Consider the following 24,351-nt stretch of genomic DNA (forward strand, 5'->3'; position numbering starts at 1 on the left):
CTCATGATTAGCTCAACATCACAAATGTGCCACAAGTTTTTATTTAAAAGATGTCAACGTAAAAGGTTCTACATAAAGATTGCTAGAAAACATTGATATCAAGGATACGGTCATAGTAAGTTGAGTGTTACAAATATAAATTATAAAATGAAATCGGTGACACTGGCATCAGATATAATTTATTTTTCACCAATCTCCCCATATTTACTTAAAAGCACTCCAAAGGGAGCAAAGTTCGACTTCAAACTCAGAGTCCCAAAACCTCTCTTTCTTGTGCAAACATCATTCAGTCCAGTGTTTATGTCTAAACCATGGTCACTGATTATTATCGGTAGTTTCATTGATGTGAAACACTTGGCCATAACAACCTCCAAAAAAAAAAAAAAAAAAACACCCTCCAGCCACTGGTGCTTGTATATTGGGTCCAGATCCAGTTTGGATTTTAGAGTCTACGGTCACCCTCTTGGGTGTGTGTGTGTGTGTTCCCTCGTTTAAGGCAAAGGGTTTAATAAGGCTCTATCGCACCCAGAAGCACCTTCATAAACATGAAATATATCAAGAGATGTGGATAACAGATGTGATTATAATGAACAAGGTAACCCGTGAATCTCAGTACTATGTGGAGGTAGACTGTTAAGGTGTGGTCACATTTAAGGCACAGTCACATTAGTAAAATTTCACCAGCAAAAGTCTGTGGTCAATAGAATAGTGATGAATGAAGCACCTCTCGCAAAGAAGTCTTTCAAAACAATTGGCTTTCTGTTGGCCAATGTGGTGAATTCGGGTGAAAATCTTGGAATCCATTGTGAAATCTGTATGGAAATCTTTTGCCCTCGTGCAAAATTCCCAATCAAGTGGATTCCAATTAGAATGACTGCAAACATTCACTGAACAATGGTAAATTTTACCACACATTTTCCATTGTACAGGGAATTTTTGCATTCGAAATCAAGCCATTTCAATGACTGGAAAATTGCACGCAGATTGGTCACAATAATTTGCAGCATTGCCCAATAAAAAGCTGCTCGGTTTGAAAGTGACTTCTGTGTGAGCTGAGCTTCATTCATGGCTACACTATTGACCTTTATGTTTATGAATGTGACTGCGACCTTCAGGCTGTGCACACATATCTCAACATTGCAGAGGAAATTACCGGGATTGGTGGCGATGAGCATTTGGGATATGAAAATATGGGGCTAAATTGTATCAAAATCAAATCAAAATAGAGCTTTAAAATGAACAGAGCTACTTGGCCAATATTTACCAAGAACTATTAAATCATACAGTTCTCTAAACACAGAGTTGCTGTGATGCATGCTGGGATTGTACAGTGAGTGTTTTTGAGGTTCAATACAGGATGTTAATGACAGTGTTCTGTAATATCCACCACTACTGCCTTCTTCCAGCTGAACAGGAAGTAGCCGAGGCCGGCGCCCAACGCCACCGCTATGCACAGGTAACCGTTGTACGTCATGAACACCAGCATGAGGAAGTAACTGACCACCACTTGGATGATGTGAAGAAGCGTCTGGATGAAGTGTGGGAGACTCATCATTTTCTGGCTGGAGAAGAGAACAGGATCAGGTGTTGACCTTATTATGGGATTACAAATGTCAGGTCATCAGTGTGAAGAAACCCAAGAAAATGCATGTTTACCTCTTAGAGGTCACTCATGTGGTAATGAATACATATAAGGGATGATTAAATCAGTGTAAACAGGCTAAAGGCTGATTTTTACTGACCTCGTCACTCAAACAACGATGATGAAAGAAAAATACTTCTAAAAACAGTGTTTTCACTCAGAGATAGAGGTCTGCAAACCAGGGGTTTTCAAACAGTGGCGCAAAGAAGTGCTGGCCTGTCCTCAGAAAACTCAATAGCACTGGCTAATAAACATGAAATTGCATTTGCGACCCATTTAAAATTCATTATGTCATATGTAATTCAAGTGAAACATGTAGGGTGTTGAATCAGGATTGCTTAGAGTGTGCGAAGTGGCCATTCCATATCATAATGAAGATTGAAAAGGCCACATCTGATAACTGCTGTAATTTTACGAGAGATTATGAAGACAAACATTATTGTGCACTGATGAATCATTCAGAATAAGACCAGGAAGGTTCAATAAGATAGTAAACTGTCATTCTAGCTATGTTCAGACTGCAGGTAAATGTGCTCCAAATCCGATTTTTTTGCTCACGTGTCTCTGTTTTTCTCATGACAGTGTGAATAACACAAACCACATGGAATCTGATCTTTTCAATTCCGATTTGTGCCACTTAATAGGATAGTTCGGCCAAAAATGATATTTAACCCATGATTTACTCACCCTCAAGCCGTTCGAGATGCATATGTCAGACGAACACATTTTCAGTTATTTTAGAAAATGTCTTAGATCTTTCAGTGGTTATAATGTGAAGCTATGGGGTCCACCTCCTTCAAGTCCCAAAATGTGCATGCATCCTTCACAAAAGTAATCCATCCGGCTCCAGGGGGATAAACGAAGGCCTTCTGAGGGTAATCCGTGCGGTTTTGTCGTAAAAATATACATATTTAAAACTTTATAAATGAAAATATCTTGCTTCCGGCAATGGTCGACGCGCGTTCACGGCAGATGGATGCCGGCGTATGACGTAGCGTAGGAAGCGTCGTATCTTGCCGGAAGCAAGATATTTTCATTTATAAAGTTTTAAATATGTATATTTTTACGACAAAACCGCACGGATTACCCTCAGAAGGCCTTCGTTTATCCCCCTGGAGCCGGATGGATTACTTTTGTGAAGGATGCATGCACATTTTGGGACTTGAAGGAGGTGGACCCCATAGCTTCACATTATAACCACTGAAAGATCTAAGACATTTTCTAAAATAACTGAAAATGTGTTCGTCTGACATATGCATCTCGAACGGCTTGAGGGTGAGTAAATCATGGGTTAAATATCATTTTTGGCCGAACTATCCCTTTAAATATGTGGTGCTAAATCTGATACAGGTCAGATGTTTTGCAATGCGAACTCAGTCTGAACAGCCATATCGGAACTCTAGATCAACATTCGTCACAATTCTGCGCTCATGGGAGTCACTTCAAAGACTGTACATACCCAAAGTTATCAAGACAGTTGCGAAAGGTAGTCAGTGGAAGGATAGTGATGTCAAAGCTCAGAAGTATTATAGTGATAGCTCTATACATAAGCAAAACATGAGGGCTCGTATCATAAATGTTTAACAACTCTGCTCTCTATTTTTCGTATCCTTGTCTTTGTTTTTTATATTGCTTGCGCATAAATTCGCTGGATTCAGCAGCAGATCACACTATAAATAAATGTGCAATCGCTTACTTTAATGTCATCTGCGTTTACTTCCGCATGACAGCCACTGCGTGACTTCTTTTCATCCATGATCTTTTCACACTAGGATCTAATTTTTTGCCTCATTTAAAACAATGTGAACAGCTATACAAAAAAAATCGGATCTGAGGAATAAATGATAATTGAGCACTAAGGCTTGCAGTGTGAAAGTAGGCTCTGATTACGCATTGACCTCCTGAAAACATGAGTACTCATTTCACTGACCCGACTGTTTTATGTGTCTCCATGAGAACGGTGCCATCAGCTCCTGGGACAGGCATGGAGTTGTAGCGCACGTTCACCTGATTCCTTCTCAACAGGACCTCACGGCCGATCTTCAGACCCTCGTAGAGCATAGCCAGCAATAACACACCGATGCAAGCACCTACCATCTCTAAAGACGAGGATGAAGAAAGGTTAAAGTGGTCAGGAATTGAGAAATCAAATTGTCATTGATCTTGACATATAAGAGGTCATTGTACTATAAGAAAAATCCTGTAAGTTACAGAACTCCAAACTTCCTCGTTAGTCCAAAAACAACTTTTATTGAAACCAAGCTCAGAAAATGACTCATTTCGTAATTTGTCACATTATTACGTCATAGTGCGATGAAAAACCGCCTCTGCCGAAGATGATCGACACCTAATTCTGCATCATTGCCTCTTTAGCCCCGCCCACCAATTCGCACGCGTCACGTCGAAGAAAATATGAGACACAAACACAAGATCAAGCAACAAAACGATAGAGATGCCTCTGATTACAAGACGTTTTGAAGTGCCAAGTTGAGAAAAAACATATTGCATTGCTATCCTTGTAATCCTAACATAAGATCACGTCAGATCACGTCAGTAAGACGTTCGTTTCATTTTACTCTGGATTCGTTTTTAAACAGTTCGACACAGGCTTTTCAGAGACTGAAAATAAAAGATGATGCTGTGACAACTATGAGCTCTTGGATCCGATAATGTCGCAACACACAAGTGTGAGTAACAGTGTTTTCACCATGTTTCACTATTGCATATGTTCTGAATATTTATACAGTAGCGTCGCAGTCAAACTGAATAGTTGTGATTTGCTGTTCTTTCCTTTGCTTCGGCATTTATCCGATTTTTTATGGATTATCAGATAACTGGTAACTCTGAGTACTTAAACATAATTTGCCACAACCAAGACTTATAAAGCATGTAGTATGCATAAATGTTTCACATTTTTGGCAAATGTTTTAAGATATTTTTCAACATCGTAAGTTTCCACTCGTGTAATGGGATGTTGAAAATGATTTTAATATGCAAAACTGTTACCCAATCATATAAGTGGGCGTTTACTTCCAAGTCTTGAATGCGAAACGCCCATCAAAATGGAGTGTTTGAAAGAGAGGGTTCAAAACAGGATAGAAAATAGCTTTTTACTTCTAAATTAGGATGTTTTTGGTGTACAATTATTGATAACATAAGCTGTTTTATTAGAACATTATAAAATAAACCTTTCATTTTTTGTTACTTCCATCTTGCTATCCCAGTGTAATCTAGACTTCCTGGTTACAAAATCTTGTTTTGTTCTCATAATTAAGATGAATCAGCTTAATAAAACTAGTAAAATCTAGTAAAACCTGTATAACCAGTACACTTGCCCTTACCAGTAAAAGGGGATCTAATGACATTATTCACAAGTATTCTGAAGGAATATCCAGTGACAGGTTTTGTTTTTGTTTCAGTATCTAGTTTCAGGTCATCTCTACAGTGAAAGTGATTCATTGGAGGTCAGCAAGTCACTGTACTGTTGATTTAAACTCATTTGGCGCATCAAGTCAATGCTCATTTGCATAAAATGCATGAAACGAAAATGCTAATTTAACTGGATAACACTGTTATTGTTTTGTCACTGCAAACTGCTGCACTGAAACAGCCCTGAAAAAGATAGTCCACACTAAACTAAAAACCCATCATCATTTACTCACCCTTATGTTGCTGAGAAACAAAAATAGATATATTGAGGAACATTGTGAACTCACTCACCCACTCACTTACATTGAATGGAAAAAAAAAAAAACCAATGACACATTTCTCAAAATATATAGTATAGTTATTTTGACATATATACAGAAGAACGCAAGTCATACAGGTTTGGAACAACATGAGGGTGAGTAAATGATGACAGAATTTTAATTTTAATTTTTCTTGTGAACTATTTCTTAAAAAGCTGCTCCTGTTAGTAGGACCCTATGATTTCTGTGATGTGGAAAATGTGGACGGACAGACACTGTCTCAGATTGTGTCTGTGAATATTAACGCGCAGAAAGACTGCTATTTAAATATGAAGTCTACCTGTTCTGCGTCTTTGTGTGCAGTTTTATCTACTACACATACTCAAACATTATTTTTGAAGGAATACCACCATTAAATTGTTCAAGTTTAATGCATTTATTTGATTACCACTGTATTAAATCATAAAACACAGAATCCAGAATTTTTTTTTTTTAGTTAATCCATTACAACAGAAACACTGAATTTGGGGAACATAAAATGGAATTTGGGCGAAAAAATTATAGGGCCAATTGTATATTCATTTCAATTTATATTCACAAGTAGTTAACAATTCATATGTTAGTTTAATAACGGCCATTTCAAAACAAAACCCAGAGCGTCTTACCTCCTGGGGTGTTGATGACCAGCCCAGCGAATAGCAGCTCCACATTTTTGTGTCCAAAGTAGAAGGTCATTTGCTGAAAGTATAATGAATCAAAGAATCAGTTTTCAACCTATTTTTGCCCATAATGAATAAAGCAATTCTAATAACGTGCAGAAGCAGTCTTACTTCCATTGAACAACAGCTTCAAATGATGATAACATGATCACATCTTTGTTTAAAGCTAAGATGGATTTTTATCAAGTGAACTGATATACTGATACTCAGGCTTAATGAATTGCAGGTAGTCTCACCATCATCATGTGTTGCCCATGACCTGCGTCGGGCGTCATATGGTCCCCATTAGAGTGTGTGCCGTCAGGTGCCATGGTGTGGTCCTCATGATGAGCGTGTGGATGTGACATACTTCTCTTACTGCACAGAGGTGCTGGGGAGAGATCAGAGCACAAACAATTCTTACAGATTCCGGTTATGTGTCTGACAGCTCTCAAGTATAATACAACAAAACAGTTAAGTATATGAAATGACTATTCTGCTAAATGAAAAAGCAAGGAGCAGAACATACTGTAGCTGAGTTAAACAAACATTTCAAGTGTTCCAGGATCATGAACGTAGCTTTCCAGCTGGTACGTTTAGGGATATATGAAAGCTTGATACTATGAAATCAGTCGTAAGGATAATCTATAGGATCCTGATCAACAGGTTCAAATAAACAGCCAAAAATAGCCTACAGTAGCAGAGGTAGTAGTAAAAAGTATTTAGACACTTGTAAATATCATGTATATAATGTCACTGCATTATACAAAATATCAAACCAAACTGAATCTGCAAAAAAATGCCTAACTTCAATTCTCTGAGCCATTTTTGTAAAGACTTTTAATTAACTAGTGCATCAGTGAAATGTAGTGGATATATTAAAGGGATAGTTGACCCAAAAATGGAAATTCTGTCACCATTTACTGTGTCGGTCAAACCCGTAAGACTTTCATTCTTCTTTGAAACACAAATTAAGATTTTTTTTTTAAGAAACCTGAGAGATTTCGATCCCTCCACTGAAAGTCCATTCCACTAAAACCTTAACGCTTCAGAAAGACGTCGTAAAAGTAATCCATACCAATCGAGTGATTTTCTGAGGAGGCACAATCATTTTATACGAGGGACATACATCTTTATATTTAGGGTCAGAAATCTCAAAAGTTTCATTAAAAATATCTTCATTTACGTTTTCAAAGATGAAGAAAAGTTGATGAACTAACTTTTTTGGTTGAACTAACCCATGAAAAGTCAGTTCTACAAACATACATACATACATACATACATAAATAAGTATATACATACATACATACATACATACATACATGCATAAGTACATACATACATACATACATATGTATATATAACGCCAAGATACTTCTCAGGGTAACTTATGGTGTATAAAGTGAAGCCCCTGGTTATTTTCAATTCCTGAAAAGTGATCAAATGCTGAGAAAGGAATAACAGATACAGAAGACCTTCACTAATCGAATGTCCCAACAACCCCAGGCTATTCACTTAGACAACATCGTCCAGATAATCTAATACATGCCTCTATAAAACAATTACTTTTTCCATTTGAGCAGCAAACATGCTTTCCTAAAGGTTTGGGACAGCCTCGGGGATCAAACACACATCCGAGATGGCTGTACGTCAGACTAATGAAGATGATTATCTACACGATCTGCACTAACCATTAGTCAGCGTGTTCTTGTTTGCCTAAACAGACACTTGGCTAGTCTTTTACAAGTCTGGAATGTAATTTCCCCTCAGATTCAGCTCAGATTCAAAGACCAAACGAGGTCAACTGAGAAAACAAGTCACAAAGTACACTCAAAAAATAAATGTCTGCTTGAATCCTGTCTTCATAATCACAGAGCTGAGAGGCCAGACAATGTGCACTGTTGTCAAGAAGTAAAACATATCATGTGACCGGCTTATACAGATGGTGTTCATTTTTTGGTAGTACATGGTACTACTACAACCATAGTTTTCTGGACATGTATCTTGGTAGTACTATTTTTTATATTCTTTAAATTACTATGTGAAAAAATAGCATTGTATTTTATATAAAAAATGATTTAGTGCCATATTACCGTTTGAGATACCATGGATAGCTTGTAAACACGACAAAATATTAACTAAATATTGCATTCATTTGTTTCTGCCATTACATTTTTTGGTACAAATAATTTGACTGACAAGCCCAAAATTAAACAAAAAATTAAATGATGTCCAATGGTGAATTTTTAAAGAAATAACTCACCCAAGCTAAATCTGTCAACTCTCTCAGTTGGCTTCCTTTGTTCCTTATCAAAGTATCTTTTTGTGTGGCAACTGGCAACCACAAAAATGTGCAAGTAATTCCTGTCAGTCCTTCCTTCTTACTATCCTCTGACATACAGGTGCAGTGAGCGTGTAAAGTGCAGCCCGATAGTGATAGTGTTCAGGAACAGCAGGAGTATAGTGTGTGCATGGTCACACTTGTCATGTGACCTCTCATCTGCCTTTCATTTCCCTCTTCTGCCATTAATCCAATCACAAGGTTTTATCCACACCCACAAAGCCTGGTGCCTGAAATTTTTTTTTGTCTTAATCCACTCTTGCTCACTATAGCGCCAGTAAAAAGTTTTCACAACCTACTCATTCTGTATTATGACTATTTTTGAACAACAATCATCAAAAACTATTTTAATAACACAAATAGAACACACAAAAACAAAAAAAAAGTTGACAAAAAAACTTTGCATCAATCTTTTTGAGTTATAACAACTTCAAATAACATTACTTTAGACCAACAAACTACATTGAGTTAGAGAAAATTAATAATTTGTGAAATTTGAATAATCAAAAAAATTAACTACATGAGTTGCAGCCCTGGAACAAATTAATCTTATCACATCTTATCTTATCACAGATAGCATAGCGCATGTAACGTATTTAGTATACTAATAAGTTATATAAATGTAATTTGTTTAGCAAGTAAATTTGTTGAGTCAAAATAGTGTTTAGTCTGCACTTTAGCACAATGGTAACTTCAATATAAAAGAAACTCTTTTAAATGTCAAACATAATGCAGCAACAAATACTAACAGGTCTTTCCCTTCACTAAAATACAAATAAAATTACACTTATTTTCAACGTTTATTTTCTTTATTCAGTCGTATGCAAAGCATGCTGGGAACTAAAAATCAACTGCCAAATTTCCGAAGCTACTTAAAGTTACCACAACTTTTAAAAAAATAAATAAATGTAAGTTTAAATTACACACAATATTAAGTTAATGTAATGATCAAAATGACTTTTTTCTTTTTTTACTTGCAACAACACATTTAAGTTGTGGTAACAGGTCCATATGTAGAGACAAATGTCAAATCAAAACTATACTGGATTTTTGCACAAAAAAATGGTTATGCATCAAATATATTTACTTATAGCTGATGGAAATGCTAATTACTGATGCAGTTTTGCAAGCATAGACACGCGTAGATCTTTTTATATTGAACATCAATTCTATGTCGATACTTCTAGTATGGAAAAAAGGGTTTAAACAATTAAATGTCCACATACATAAGTTACTGCTATCAGTTTCTTGGTATAGTTTACGCTTGTGTTAAATCTATTTGGACTTTATACACAATGAAACAGCCTGACGAAATCTATATTCCAAACATTTTTCACTGTATCAATTTGGGTTTTTTTGAGCGGGTACACCAGTTCGACAATTAGTTGTTTTTTAAAAACGCCAAATGAATGCAAACAAGCTAAAGACAGCAAATTTTGCAGAATTTATTTTTTTCTAGTGCACATTTTCTCTTGATAACATAACAGCAGAAAATAATTACAATTTGTCTAAAGTCACAACGCAAAAAATTTTAATGGTCCTAATAGGTTTGGATTTCTTTGCGCAAAATATGGCCAGGATAAGTCCTCAACAGTCAGAATGACAACGCAATGCAAACCTGTGCTTGAGTTATGGAGAGTACGTGAGTGATTTAACTTTATTGATGTTCAAAGAACAGCTTTTTACAATGTTGAACTGTAAGGACTTCAATTAAGTGATATGTGCTTGTTTCCATAAATATAAATAGCAGACACATTATGGGGGGGAAAGGGAGGGGTGAGAGAAAGAGATGAGAATGAGAAACTGCCTGAGTGTTAAATATGTTCATTTCAATGGTAATTATACTAACCTGTTTAAGCCTTAATCATTATGTAAAATTGATTATATCAAAGACCTTTTCAACACTAAGTGCATGAATAAAGGATGAGGATTTGGTCAATCATTACTGATCGTTATGATGTTTAGACCCCGTTACCTTCTTATTGGCAGGTCATAAAACAGGAAAGTACGCAAATGAATGTGAAGGGGGCAACATGAACTAGTGTTCAACAGCGTTAGTACTATAATATACCAACTTCAGTGCAGAGGTAAAGATGAGGTACAAAGAGCAACTCAACAGCAGTTGACTCATAGTGTATTTCAAAATTTCACAACAGCAAACAGGTCTAATGTTGAATGTTGGTTTTGTTTGGTTTGCCAGAAGTTGTGAATTACACAAACAAATCACATCAACAGCAAAAGAGAAAACCCTGCAATGATAAGAGAGAGTTTAACCAGAACAACCATTTCAGTCGCATTTCACAAAATGCATCGGTCGACAGATCAAGCGTGAAAAAGTTGTGTGTCAGAGATTGTTTGCAAGGTGAAGCAGGTTAACGTGTGCTCGTGCTGCTGCTGTTTCTTTTTGTATTTTGTACATTTGTATTATCGTAAGCAGGGTCAAAAATAAATGGGGGCAATTTTTATGCCCCAAAAATTCAAGGGATGCGGGCAAAAAAATCCCCTGATTGAGTTCTTAATTTTAATATTACAAATGATACAGTTTAGCAATATCAAAAACAAATGCATCTAGAATTGGAAAAATCTGAGCTTTCTTTTTTTTCAATCTTTTTACTGCTAAAAGCGACAGAAAAGTGAACCAAATGGATCGCTGCAATTCGCAGAAACAACTGGAATCCAGGCAGAGAAATGTGGATTTGCAGTTACCATTCTGTGTCAGACATGTTGGATTTTGGGGTAAACTTAGGTTACACCCTAGGTACTGTATTGACAACTCAATTAAATATTCTTTATCAATATAACTCAATCTTATATTCTGTATAGTCAAACTGTAGTTTTTGTCAGCGTTTATTAAAAACATCCATTAAGATGAGCTTTGTGTTCTACAAAGAGGGATGTCTGGATAATGTTAGACAAGCACAGTTTTCCTTACAAAGTAAGTTTGTATCGTCTGCCTGACGGCAACAGCTGACAGTTATCCAGATAACTTTAAAAGTTTCTACAAAATATATTTAAGTCCTTGTTCTTTAGTATGTTCTAAAGGAACAATGTCAAGTCCAGCTGCCTTTAAAGGGACACCAGGCAAGCCTGAGTGTTTATTCTCTACGAAGCTCCCCCTAGGGTCTGGTAGTAAAAGCTTTCAAACACACTGTCGTAAAAACGAACTGTTGTGCCTCCCCCCTCGCCACGAGCAACCCAGCTGAGCAGAGGAACCGGCTATTTCAAAACCAGTTATGTCTACCGAGGTAAGTAAATTTGTTTGCAACAATCGCTAGCCGGGTTTCGTTAGCCTGCCTCTGTGCTGGGGATGCTTGCATAAACTGATCCTGCTTCTCGCAAGAGTCGCGATGTCTGAAGGTGTGTTCGACATCGGCTGCGGCTGGATGTAACCGATCGGCGAGAGTAGCCGCGTGCAGGCGGTGAGGAGCTGCAAACGGAGACGTGAAGTCGGACACTTTCTGATTCCCGTAGTGACCGCTCACGTGGTGTTTGCATACTTTACCACAGCTGAAGTGAAATAAATGCAATATTTGCCAAATAATAGATGTTTCAGAGACATTTTCATTCAATACTTTATGTACTGCTTCATACAGCGTCTGTTTGAACAAGAATAAAGTTAAACATAAGCTACTATCAATGAAGTGGAGTCTACGCTTTTTAATCAGTTTTAATTTGATAAACATGACACAATATAACATCGCAACTACATGAAAAGAGTGTTTACTGTTATAAAAAAACTGATTTGAGAGCTTTAGAGGAACTAAAGGTGTTCGAATAAACACGAAACACAAGTGATCGTTGTCATGCAGTGAATCCGGCCAATCGTAGAACAGCTGTGTCGTCATCAGCCCTCGTGCAGCCGCTCTTGAGAAGCTGCGCTGGCTGAGTTCTCCGGCTACTCTCGAATCGCTCTCGCGGTACTTTGATGGTATACGTCACAGTCACGTGGTGTCGGCGCTGTATCAAGTCGGACAAAATTTCCGATCGGTCTGCGCAGAGCTGCATGAAGTCGAACAAGCCTTGAGACTGTGAAACTGAAGGACGCGGGTAGGATACACCGAACTCGCAAGCGGGATATTCTTCCTACAGGCAGTAGGGGTGGGCGAGAGAGTCTTCATTCGCCCTGTAATGAGTCATTTAACCATATACCGACTTACGAAGATGATTAATTAACACGAAAACGTTGCCTGGTGTCTCTTTAATTTAAGAAGATAATCGTTTACTTTCCTCTAGTTTTCGCAGTTTCTACTATTAAACCCAGTGTTGTTGCAGGACGTTTTGCCACTCAGTCCAGCTGAGGGGACGGGAAAGTGACATTTGTGCCACCATGTCCCTTAAGGGGCTCCGTACATTTCATCCCGACTTGATACTGATAAAATAGAGCCTATTTTTAGGACTATTATGCTTTTTTTTGCATTGTGACATTTTCATTACAACTACTGTAATAGCTAGGTATTGTTTAAAAAATGATTTTACAGTATTTATATATCATTTTAGCATTTTTTTGAGAATTTTAATTTAAAAATGCATCAAGATATCAATAATGTTGTATCTCATACTTTTCATATTACAGTAATGAGAAAGAAGGGGAAATATAATTTAAATGCAAAAATAAATAAATTCTTCTTTCAATTTTTTTTGTGAAACGTGACCTGGACATTTCTTTGTGAGATTTACCCTGAGAGTAGCTAAAGAGTAACAAAATGCATCAGAAAAGAGTGAAAACTGGTTTGAGCCAGATGCCAGAGATTAAAATCAAAATGAAACAAAACTGCGATGGCAAACATTCATTTGAGAATAACCAAGTTGTGAGTGAAACTAACACATTTCAGTTTTATAAAAGCCCTAGTCTTCATTTAAGGAACCAACATGGATAACAGTATGATGAAATACTCAAACCATATTGCAATATGGCTAGTTCATTTGTAAACCAAAACATCATTTGAGCTTGAATTTTTAATAGGCCTGATAAGTATCATAATCACACAAGAGTGAAATCATCTATATATTTGTTTAAATGTCAAGGTCTAGGTGTTTTTGAAGCCAGGTAGCTTATATACTGTATCCACATTATTCCCAACTTTATCCAGCTGACTATAAAGTCGCACAATTAGCTCTGTCTTTATCAGTGAAATGAGTCACTTTACACTGGGGGAGTCAGCCTAGAGTGAGTTTGTGAAACACAGACAGTCTAAAGAGAGACATTTTAGATGCTTTTATCTGAAAGAGTCACAGTCACACAGACAACGAGGTATAGTGTTGTGTTACCCTGACCTGCAAGTGCACTTACATACAGATCCAAATCAAAGTACTTTACACCTGTTTACACAAGAGTAATTCCTAAGAGAGGTAAAACCTAAGATATATTTTGCCCAATAGATGATAGATAGTTTTATTTAATGCCATGTCAGCATCTAAGGCTATTTTCAAGGCAAAAATTAAATTACAAAAATAAAAATATCATATAAATACAATAAAACCAAGCAAACAAACACAAGTCATATTATACTTTTTTTTTTTTTTAAATTAACATATCGCCCAATAGATGTGTGGTATTACTAAAGCTTTAAAAGACATACTACTTCCTCTACATCCTAGAAAATGCAGAGCAAATATGGCATGGGACCTCATCCAACCAGGGTGCCGGGTTTCAATACCTGGGTTTTCTGGTTCAGCAAAACAATCAACCTATAAATAAACACACACACTGAATCCAGTGGCCTTCCTTCCCGTACTTTTGATACTAGCTTCCTCTTGTTAAAAAAAAAAAAATAAAAAAAAAAAAAAAAAATTGTTTCAAGTCATGCAAAAGTAAGTTGATTTTTTTTCCCCACTGTAGTCTTATATAGTTCTCTGTTCGTTTTTCATCATTATACAGAATGAATATCTAACAATGACGTCAAAGGACAATTTTTCCTTCCAGTGAAAACAAGAGAAGTTTAGAAGAATGTGCAAGCTGCTATTTGGATGTCAAGATTAAATTTCGCTCTGTTCCTCACACAAAGCTGTCAAAAAGCTACAATACAGTGTGTTTGTCATATGAACTACTTTTACGGTGCTTATATGGGGCTTTTATGCATTTTGGAAATTCACAGCTTCAGTCCCATTCACTTTTTAAATCATTCAAGACAAGCATTAGAATAAGCTAAATAATTCTTATTTTAATTCACCCCATCAACAACTGTTTTTACTTTGAAGATTCAGGGTTCCCACAGTCTTGAAAAACCTGATATATGAGATATATTTCTAGACCTGAAAAGGTAATGTACATTAATAAAATCTTATAACGCCCTGGGCATTTTATGGAAGCTTGTTTCCGCCACAGAATAAAAAAAAAAAAAAAAAAAAATCTCACAATTCTGCCTTTTTTCCTCACTATTGCAAAATATAAACTCGCAAATGCGAGTTATAATGTCAGAATTGTGAGATATAAATTCACAATTGAGAGTTTATATCTTACAAATCTCACTTTATAAAAATAAATCTGACTTTATTTTTTTCGCAATTGTGACTTTTTTTGAAAAAGATAAAAATTTGCAATTACATTTTTTATTTTTGTCTTCAGTGACATTTTATGTTATAAATATACTTTTTTTTTTTTTAGTAATGCCAAGCTCTAAAATATTTTATCGGGGAGAAATTGTGAGCAGAACTGCATGATTAATCGTTAAAAGATCGCAATCTCGATTCAAACCCCCTTGTGAACTTATACATCAATGACAATGATTCGGCTATGTCTATTAAACCTTTGAACATTTCAAATATCAGATTTCTGTTAAAATAATTCAAATTATTACAAAAGTACTAGGGATAAAAGTTTATAGCTAAGCACTGATGTCTGCGGTAACGATCAAAATAGAGGAAATCGCTATTTTAAAGTAACCTGACGCTTCAAATAAAGACTGTATAAATGACATTGTTAAACCAGTAGGTGGCGACAAGTGACTGTTAAAATCTTTTTACAGTCTGTGGTTAAAATATGTATTGTCATTGAAAAATTCAGTCAAGAGATTCGTTCAAAAACACTGATAAATCCAGTAATGATGAGCATGTCATTGAATCATTCATTAAAGATATTTGTTCAGAAATTCTTATTCATTGAGTAATGAGACAAGTGAATATGAATTGGTTATTTAAAAAATAATAATTCATAGTAATTAAATAGCTTTTAAATAGAAAAAAAAAATAGTTTTCTAATAGACTGCAGCAATTAAAATGTTGTCATAACATCTAGTAAATTACGTTATTTTGTTTAGTAGTCTGTTCAGAATCGTGGGAGAGTCGTGATCTCCATTTTAAACTAAATAAAATTGTGATTCTCAATTTATCCAGAATCGTGCAGCTCTAATTGTGTGTAAAAATATTTTCATAAATCCTTGTCTTTAATCCTCATCCAGTAAATCACAAACAACTGGAAAAGTCATGGGGCTTTTGAATATTGTTGTGGACAACGGGAGGCCTTGAAGTAAAAAAAGATTGAGAACCACTGGTTTACATGAACACCAGGAAACAGTTATTGCACGAAAGCTGCTTAAGCAAAAGCAGCATTCATGTTTACATTGCATTGTGTTCGCAGTGGGCTCCTAACCCCTCTACACATTCAGCTCAGTAAACAGCTTTCCCCCCTACCTTTTTGTTACGTTATTTATCCGGTCTTTTTCACACACACACACACACGCACACGCACACGCACACGCACACTCTTTAAAAAATGTAAGAATGTTGTGTATGCATTTACATAACCATAAGCTGCATTTGGATTTACTGCTTTCTGCAAAAAACCCTGAAACAGTGTTGTTATTATTAACTAAAACTATTAAAAACAGTTTTCATAAACTAAACTAAGGCTAAAATAAAGTAAAATAAAAATATAAAAAAATAAAATAAAAATAAAATAAGTACTAAATGACTAAAACTGCTATAAAAAAATTAAAGCTAATAATAACAATAAAAAAAGCTAAAAAATATAACAAAACCTAAAATTAGAATGAAAACGAAATAAATTATTATAAAAATAAATGAAATAAAAATAATAATAATGAAATAAAACAATTCAAAATATTAATAAATACTATATTAGTAACGTTACATATAATTTTTTATTTTATTTTTTTAATAACCCTTTCCTGGAATATGTAAAAACAAAAGTAATTGTAATGAACAGGACATGCTGAGAAAGAAAGTCGTACGGATTTGAAGAACATGATGGACAGCACACATTATGACTATTTTAATTTTTGGGTGAGATAATCCTTTAATTTTTGGCTTTAAATGGTGTTCAAGGGCACTCTAAAACTAAAGTGATCACAGTTAATTATGCTTCAGGATAGCAGTTTCATATCAGCTTATGACTCTGTGAAAGTGAAATTAGTGAGCATGATAATCACGAATGACCTGCATGACCCGCAAACACAACTCTTTTGAAAGTATAGTATAATAACCCAGCTGCCTTGATGCTTTATTACCTTATGTAGATACTAAAAGAGCTGAATTATGTCTTCTCAGAGGTCACAGCAACAGAGATTACAGGTAAAACTACCCCACAGAGCTGCAGAGTCACGTAAACCTCACCTCGACAACATGCGACGAATCTGTCCACGGGCTCCTTTAGTGACTTTGATATTCACTGTAGATCATCAGTTTTGGGACAAGAGTAAATTAACTAATCTTTGCTCTGTTTCTTCTGACGAGTGGAGGAGAGATTCCAGTGAAGTCAGCTATAAAACTGAATCTAATCCACAATAAAAGTCCCTTCTTCTCCGAGTGAACGTTTTGTTTATTAGCATGTTCTTTACTAGTAGGTAAAATAAAAAACATAAAAAAAACACAGACACACACAATTAAATTTATTATTCTTATTGGTATTTTTTTAACATGTTTTAAACAATTCGTATTATTTTAAAACACACAAAAACATTACAAGCTTGTTCTCAGTTGCTACCTTGGTAAAGAAACTTAATAATACAATAAAATAAAAAGAATAAGTCAGAAAAAAAAACTTTTCCATCCATATATTCCAACGCTGATTCACAAGTATGGATTGACCATTCGGTTTAAGAATGAAAAATAAAGAGAATTTAAAAACCAAGTATTTTGAAAAGATTTCAACCGCATTCAATAGAAATAAAAGCTTCCGGGGCCTTTTGTGGCATATTCACGAGAGTACTGTGGCTTTCCGTACTTCCGTTGCCACATGGCAAATTTATGTATGATGTTTCATGATGTTGACGAAGATTTATGAGGGTCTTTATTTACGTTTTCAAGTGTTTTTTTATAAATAAAGACTTAACATGCAAAATCCCCTAAATTTTACTTTTGAGCATTTTTATCAGTGACATTTTTTGAAAATAAGGCATTTCAATAAATAGTAACCTTTTTATTGCCATCAAAGTGAAATTACTGAACCTAAGCATAGGAGCCTGATAAAAATTCTCATTTAAAAGAAAAATGTCCGTCGAACTTGGATGTTTTTGCATCTTAAGTCTTAAAATACTAGTAAATTGGTTCTCGAGAATAAATAAATTGTGATGAATGAGCGGCATCTGGCAGTCAAAAGCGTTTAACCATCACTCTTGCCATCTGAATTTATTAAAAACTTAACTTAGATGCAGAGTAGATCATAGTTAAGCAATATTCACTGTGATCTATCCGCATTGTTCTAGAAAAACAAGTGGAACAAATTCACATGGAAAACACAGTGTGGATCCATTTGTACACAGAGACATTTATTACATTTTCACAGCAGGTTCAAATAGAGGAATGCCACCTACATTTACAGAACAAGAGCGCAGGGAGGAATCGTGGAGCTAATTTAATTACTATTTCTACATTAAGATAATGGTATGAGACAATGAGCTTTGTCACAAAAAAGCCGTTGAAAAAAAAATTTAAACTATGTATACATCAATTAGATAAAACAATAACATCTGATTACTTATAAATTAAGAACATAGCATCAAGATACAGACACTCATACAAACATTTAAAGGTATCATTCACAAAGAAAGAAGCTCACTCTGATAAACCAGACAATACTACAGTTAACCAAGAGAGCTGAGACAAAGACTTGCATTGGATTATATCACAGATAAATAAATGAAAAACACTGCAGGAATGTGTGTGTAAAGTACAAGACCCTTGATTGGTATATGCATCAATGAATATCTTTTTAAAATCGCAGGAAATGTGTTGCAAAACAGACAAGAAGTGTTTCATTAAGTGTAGTCCAGCGATTGCTAATATTATGATTGTAACATGTGACATGTCCAGTGGCAGTCTTTGTCTCAGTGCTGCGTGGGCCTTTAGAGATTGTAACGGATGTGGTGGTTGGACAGAGCGGTTTATCCAGCGACGCGGTAATTGGCGTGGATCTCTGGCTTAATGTCGCACACCATCTTCAGCAGGTTGCCAACCACAGCCTCCTTGTTCTGCTGAAAACTGCCCTGGATGTGTTTCATCTTATCAATGGTCTCCTTATCCACCTCTACAGCAGAGTTTCCATGGGACCCTAGTGCCTGCAGGACCATACGATGGGACATTAACTTTATGCAACAGTTGTATTCAGAACTGATACTAATGCACAAGTATGTTTCTTTAAATTACAGTATAGTGTTATTCGGATCTGTAAGGGTTTCTCAAGAAGACGTGTGACCCCTAGGGGTCCATGATGGAACTGCTTTAATGTACTTGAACAATGTTGTAAAAGCAATAACTTAAAGGTGTGCATCACACTGATTTTCCCCGGTGTAAGGTGGCCAAGTAAAACACATATTAGCTCATTGCTTTATTTTACTTACTTATATAGAAAAGTGAGTATTGTATTATTTATTTAAAGGTTATAATATTAATTCAAATCTCAGGGGGCATTTCAGTTAATTACCTTAAATGAATAATTTAGATGATAGGCTGGTAACTTCTGGGATCCATAATGCAATTTAAAAATTAACATTTTAAAATAGAAGCTCTATTTAAAATTGTATTAAGACTGTCAGATTTTCTCCTATAAATCTTTTTTTCCAAAAGTTTTTTTCCTGTTCAGTTTTCCCATAGGGATCGTCGACAAGATGAATCACAACATTACAAACTTGGATTTCTAAATGAGAAAATCTAACAAAAAGACAAAGGTAAAGGACTGTTTTTTTGTGTGATGGGAGTTTTTCACCAGGAATTCCACTGTTAAACAATATATGTTTTAAATAATTTGTACTGATGGCTTCAACAGAAGCATATGCTATCTGTTAACATGCTCATAGCTCATAGATCTGTCTTTAAAGGTTTAAAAGTTATCATTAAAAAAAAGTATTCCCTTATGGAGAAAACGAGTGGGATTTTACTCCCGGAACCCCGGACTATATGGACGTTAATAAAACGGTGGAAGTTTTGAAATTATAACAGCAAGACATTATAACTGCCAATAACCAGACACTTGAAGCATTCCTCAAAGCACAGTACTGAAATATCTTTGACAAGATTTCACCCAGGTAAATACAGAAATACTGATAAGAATACAGATGGATCCTTGAATCAAAAAATGTATATAATTCTCACCGCAGCCTCCTTTGTCTTAAACTCTTTCTCCCTTTGCAGACGGTACTGCTCAATCTCGGCCTGCGCCTCCTCTTTGGCCTGCTTCAGACGCCGATTCTTCCCTATTGAAAAAAACACAAACAATGCTCATAATAATACATTCATATCAGTGCCATAACCGTATAGACTACACAGAGAGGAAAAAAATTATAACGCAGTCAAATATTGCTCTATCAGGGAAATTCCTCTCTTGTATATGGGAAATAAGAGCCACCAACAGAAAATCTATATAAAAACAGGAACTGAGTGAACGTCTTGTGAGTCAATGTCACACTCCAGTAAAGATATTTAGTACACCTAAGTTACAGTCATTATTTCCTTCACTATAATAAAAACCATCCTAAAATCTCTAACATGAATAGCAACAAAAATGTGCAAAATTCCTCAACAGAGTGATTGATTTCAAAGGCTAAAATGTGGTGATGCCGTATTTACTTTGTGCTTTAAACCTTTACAAACATCATCGGTGTAAATGTAATGAGCCATAATGAATACTTAAGTTAAATGTCAAAAAATGGTGTGAAATCCATTATACAGGCTTTTCTACCGAGCAGTCTGTCACACGACACAGAAGAAGAAAAAAACGGTAAACATTTCCATTTGGTCGACAATGGAAATAATATGATATAATAATAAGAGATATGTCATTTTATTTCAATCCGGCTAATTCGTTCATATACCCCGATGTTATTTTACAGGCTAATGATTTAGCATGCTAGCTAAGCCCCTGTCTGTAGCGTTGACAAGCAAAACGACAACTTACTTTTACGGGCTTCAGCGACCTTTTCTGCGGCTCGTTTCTCAGCCTGCAGCAGCTGCTGGATGCCCTGAGACTGGCTCGCCATACTTCAGTAAGGGGAATATTTGAAACACTGCGGATGGAGATGTTTGGATGTCCGTATCTCCTGCAGTGGAAGGTCGACTGAACGTCAGCTGACTAGCGTCACACTGGACCGCTGATGACAATCACGTGACTGCACGAGACTAGTTGCGTGTCATAATTTCACTCTACCGTTAGGGGACACAGGATGTTGATAAAACATTGCACTCGCTGTTTTTTTTAAATAGCCTAATGAAAACATATTTAGGGGTTCAAGCACGAAGTGCTGAAAACCTATTGTAATTGTTAGGATTTTTTATTTTATTTTCGCTATAGCCTAATGATGTGAGTTTACATACTTGGCTAATGAAACAACGGTTGTAGTCCTTATATAGTAATTAGTAATTAACTTGAAGTTTTTAATGTTGTTTATATGTCTATGTGGTGTTTTTAATATGCTTTAAGACAAACCATGTGCAAATTCATAAGTAAACACCATTGCTGAGTATTTTCTGTAACTTGGTAACTGCAGTACCAATAATGTAGGCCTACCAATAATTTATAAACCAATAATGTAAACAGGCAGCGAGCTTTAGCATGTCATAAACAAGTTGAGGGTGAGTAAATGATGATAGAATTTACATTTTTAAGTGAACTATTCCTTTTAATTTAAGTACTAAAATAGCTCAAGTTAAATAAACTAAAACATAATAAAAACTATATAGAGATATTTAAGAAAAAATTTAAAAAACACAACACAATTACTAAAACTTTAACTAAAATTCTAATGAAAAATGCCACGTGTTACTTGTTTCTTGTCTGGATTTTTAGGCTTGATTTAGTTTCCTGTTTCTGGTTTGTAGTCCTTTGTAGTTCTTTTAGTTCCCCTTTAATACTCCCAAAGACACTCACCTGTGTCTTGTTAGCTCTGTAAGCCCCAGTGTTTGCTATGTTAGTTTGTTTTCTGTATTCTTGTATATCTGACCTTCATGTTCCCTGGGGCTCGTTCCATGATTGTTGTTGAACAAACTCAGGGTTATGGGATTAGTTTTGAATTGACAAAACCAAACCAATCCAATCAGGTTTGTTGGTACCATGACACTGGGTGCTTCTCAATTCTTATTTGTTCATCCTCATTTCCTTTCCTCACTTCCTTTTCTCGCGTCTCAGCTCCACCCCCTGTAGGATGCGAGGGAAGGCTGCAGGAAAGAAATTGAGGACGGAGGAATCGAAGAAAAGCTTATTTGTATATTGGAAAATTCTTGATTACTCGAGCGTCACTTCACTACTTAATTAGCTGCGCTCAAAGGATCTAAAATGTTAAAGTTTTGTTATTTAAGAAATTAATAAATAATAAAGATAAAGCAAGATGCCCTTTTGATGTGTGATATATGATTTATTTAAACTGTAAAGGTAATGCATAAATTAATATTATTGTGACAGATGTGAAGGGGGAGGAGAATTTATACGTGCATCAGGTTTCTCGATAAGAAAGACTTCCGCATAGGATACACCTGTGCATCCTTGCTCATAACTCCTCTGGAAGCTTCCTCACTCTTCGTTCCTCGCCTCCTCATGGTGCAACTAGAGAACTGAGATGTCTTTCAATATGGCTGAGCTCAATCGGTTTCCGGGTCATAGGATGGAGGATGGATTAGCGAGGAAACGAGAAGGGATATTGAGAAGCACCCACTGATAATTAACTTTCTCTGTCACCTCAGGCTTTGACCCTGAGTTCATGGAGTGCATGCACATAAATGTGTGACATTACATCATTAGCAAATAGCCAATCACATGCCTTGAAACAAGCAAAACTGCGATTCACTTCTCGCAAGATAGTTAGCGCGATTCACTTCTCTCTTCTGCTGAAGGTTAAGAGATTGAAAAATATGAAGTATATAAATTCATTTACACAGCAAGAAGAAAATATCTTGCTATATCAGTGCAAGTGAAAGTTATGAAGTTAGTTTATATTGATAATATATAGGTATACAGAGATTTGAACATGTATGCTCACATGTAGTCATTTTTTAATTTTATCTATTGATTCTAAAGCATATTTATATTACTGTTACGAGTTGGTTGTAATAAGTGCACGAAGAAGAAGAATCCAAGGGAACAGGTTTTAATAATAAAAAACTGCAGGAGAAAACAGGAAAGCAAAACCAAACACTAATATAAATTGGGATGAACAGAGAAAAAGGGAGAACTCAGGGTTTTTATGGACAGAGAAAACGAAAGGAACTAATGAGATGATTAATAGGTGACAGGTGAACTGAATGACTAATTAACCAGACTGAGGAAAACTAGGTCACAGGGCAGAACCAAAAACACAATGAAACACAGGAGACGGACCACAGTTTGCCCCCTCCTGGGAAGGCGTGTCCTCGTGCATTAAGCAGTCCAACTGAGGAGGGAGGGCGGAGGCTCTGGAGGAGGGCACAGAGCAAAGGAAAAAGAAAAAGAGTCCAGGGCAAAAATGACAGTCCATGAGGGAGTGGATGGTGGGAGGAGCCAGTGAGGAGCCAGGAGCAGGAGGAGCCAGATGTTGCTCCAGAGACCAGCCAGGACGAGGCCCCAGGGCAGAGTCGAAGGCGGGAGGAGCCATGGTGGTGACTTGATGGAAGGCACCCTGGGGACGACTGACGGAGATGGAGCTGCCGAAGATGGAGACACTGGTGGAGATTACAGGCCGATGAGCCCACGCGAAACCGATGGTACTGGAGACCGAGGTGGAGCGCGGTGACAAGCATCGGAGGAGTAACCAGGGAACCAAAGGACAGAGGCAGAGCCGGTGGGACCGAGTTTGAAGGCGGAGCCAGACAGAGCCGAAGGTGCAGGCAGGTTGACGCCTGACCAAGCCAGACCTGGAAAAACAAGGGAGTCTGGTGGAGCCGTATGGCCGATGGTTTCCAGTGGAGCTGATGGAGGAGCCAAGGCGGAGCTGATGTGTAAACAGGCCGCGATGGAGCGATGGGCACAGAGGCTGGAGGCAAAGGGGGATTGAGCCAGGCTGGTGGCCTGAAGCACTGAGGCAGATCCACACATGATGTAGGAGATGTAGAGGGGCTGAAGGATACCAGCAGAGGTGGGGTCGAGGAACTGGCTGTTCGAGGAGGTGGGAGAGGGAGGCTGGGTGGGCATTCTGGAGATACAGGGGGCGCTGGAGATACCTCCCGAAACTAGTCTTATATCCTCCTCGAAAATGTCCATCAGTTCCTCAAAATAACCTCCAGAGGTTTTAACCATGCCATCCACAGTGCATGTACATTCAAACTCCACTATCACTCCTTCTGCGACACACGGTGGATCAGACTCGTCGATCAGGCTCATCGATCACGGCAGGCCACCTCTGGTGGTGCTGGAGTCGGAGCGGGCCTGGTGAGTTCTTGGCGGGCCAGACGGTGAACGGGGAATCATTGCACACCAGCACCCACTCAACAAACTCAACAAAAGATTCCTGAGGACCCACACCGGGCAGGCAACCCTTTGTTGCGCACAGGGATAATGCGTGAAGCTCGCCAGATAGAGGAAACCACTTGTGTCTGCATCAAGGCTTTTCTGCTCCTGCTCCA

At 36.8% G+C, this 24,351-nt stretch overlaps 2 protein-coding genes across 4 annotated transcripts; both read right to left on the bottom strand.

The window, feature by feature from the left end:
- Positions 1-580: 580 nt before the first annotated feature.
- Positions 581-17,113, bottom strand: slc31a1 (solute carrier family 31 member 1). 3 transcript variants are annotated; one of them, XM_079872960.1, is made up of 5 exons: positions 16,942-17,113; positions 6,287-6,420; positions 5,997-6,069; positions 3,573-3,741; positions 581-1,562 (listed from the first exon to the last, which is right to left on the bottom strand). In XM_079872960.1, the coding sequence occupies exons 2-5, from the start codon at positions 6,395-6,397 to the stop codon at positions 1,361-1,363; spliced, it is 555 nt and encodes a 184-aa protein (XP_079729086.1). In that variant the 5' UTR covers positions 6,398-6,420; positions 16,942-17,113; the 3' UTR covers positions 581-1,360. The 3 variants fall into 3 exon arrangements, with proteins under 3 accessions (XP_079729086.1, XP_079729088.1, XP_079729087.1); XM_079872962.1 differs by having other exon boundaries at positions 16,836-16,967; XM_079872961.1 differs by lacking the exon at positions 16,942-17,113 and adding an exon at positions 8,293-8,531.
- Positions 17,114-18,074: 961 nt separating this feature from the next.
- atp6v1g1 (ATPase H+ transporting V1 subunit G1) lies at positions 18,075-20,932 on the bottom strand. Its single transcript, XM_079872964.1, has 3 exons — positions 20,720-20,932; positions 19,918-20,018; positions 18,075-18,884 (listed from the first exon to the last, which is right to left on the bottom strand). Exons 1-3 carry the CDS (start codon positions 20,799-20,801, stop codon positions 18,711-18,713), a joined length of 357 nt encoding a protein of 118 aa, XP_079729090.1. The 5' UTR covers positions 20,802-20,932; the 3' UTR covers positions 18,075-18,710.
- Positions 20,933-24,351: the final 3,419 nt, after the last annotated feature.

Source organism: Squalius cephalus (genome assembly GCF_949319135.1).
Source record: "Squalius cephalus genome assembly, chromosome: 5".
Lineage (NCBI taxonomy): Eukaryota > Metazoa > Chordata > Actinopteri > Cypriniformes > Leuciscidae > Squalius > Squalius cephalus.

Bases quoted from the DNA above. Each gene is read 5' to 3' on its own strand.
- slc31a1 (XM_079872960.1), bottom strand. From the start codon at position 6,397: ATGTCACATCCACACGCTCATCATGAGGACCACACCATGGCACCTGAC. The intron at 3,742-5,996 runs GTAAGACGCTCT...CCTCGTCTTTAG, and splicing joins GGTCATCAACACCCCAGGAG to AGATGGTAGGTGCTTGCATC. The intron at 1,563-3,572 runs GTCAGTGAAATG...TCTCTTCTCCAG, and splicing joins GAGACACATAAAACAGTCGG to CCAGAAAATGATGAGTCTCC.
- atp6v1g1 (XM_079872964.1), bottom strand. From the start codon at position 20,801: ATGGCGAGCCAGTCTCAGGGCATCCAGCAGCTGCTGCAGGCTGAGAAA. The intron at 20,019-20,719 runs GTAAGTTGTCGT...TTTTTTCAATAG, and splicing joins GGTCGCTGAAGCCCGTAAAA to GGAAGAATCGGCGTCTGAAG. The intron at 18,885-19,917 runs GTGAGAATTATA...ATGGTCCTGCAG, and splicing joins TTAAGACAAAGGAGGCTGCG to GCACTAGGGTCCCATGGAAA.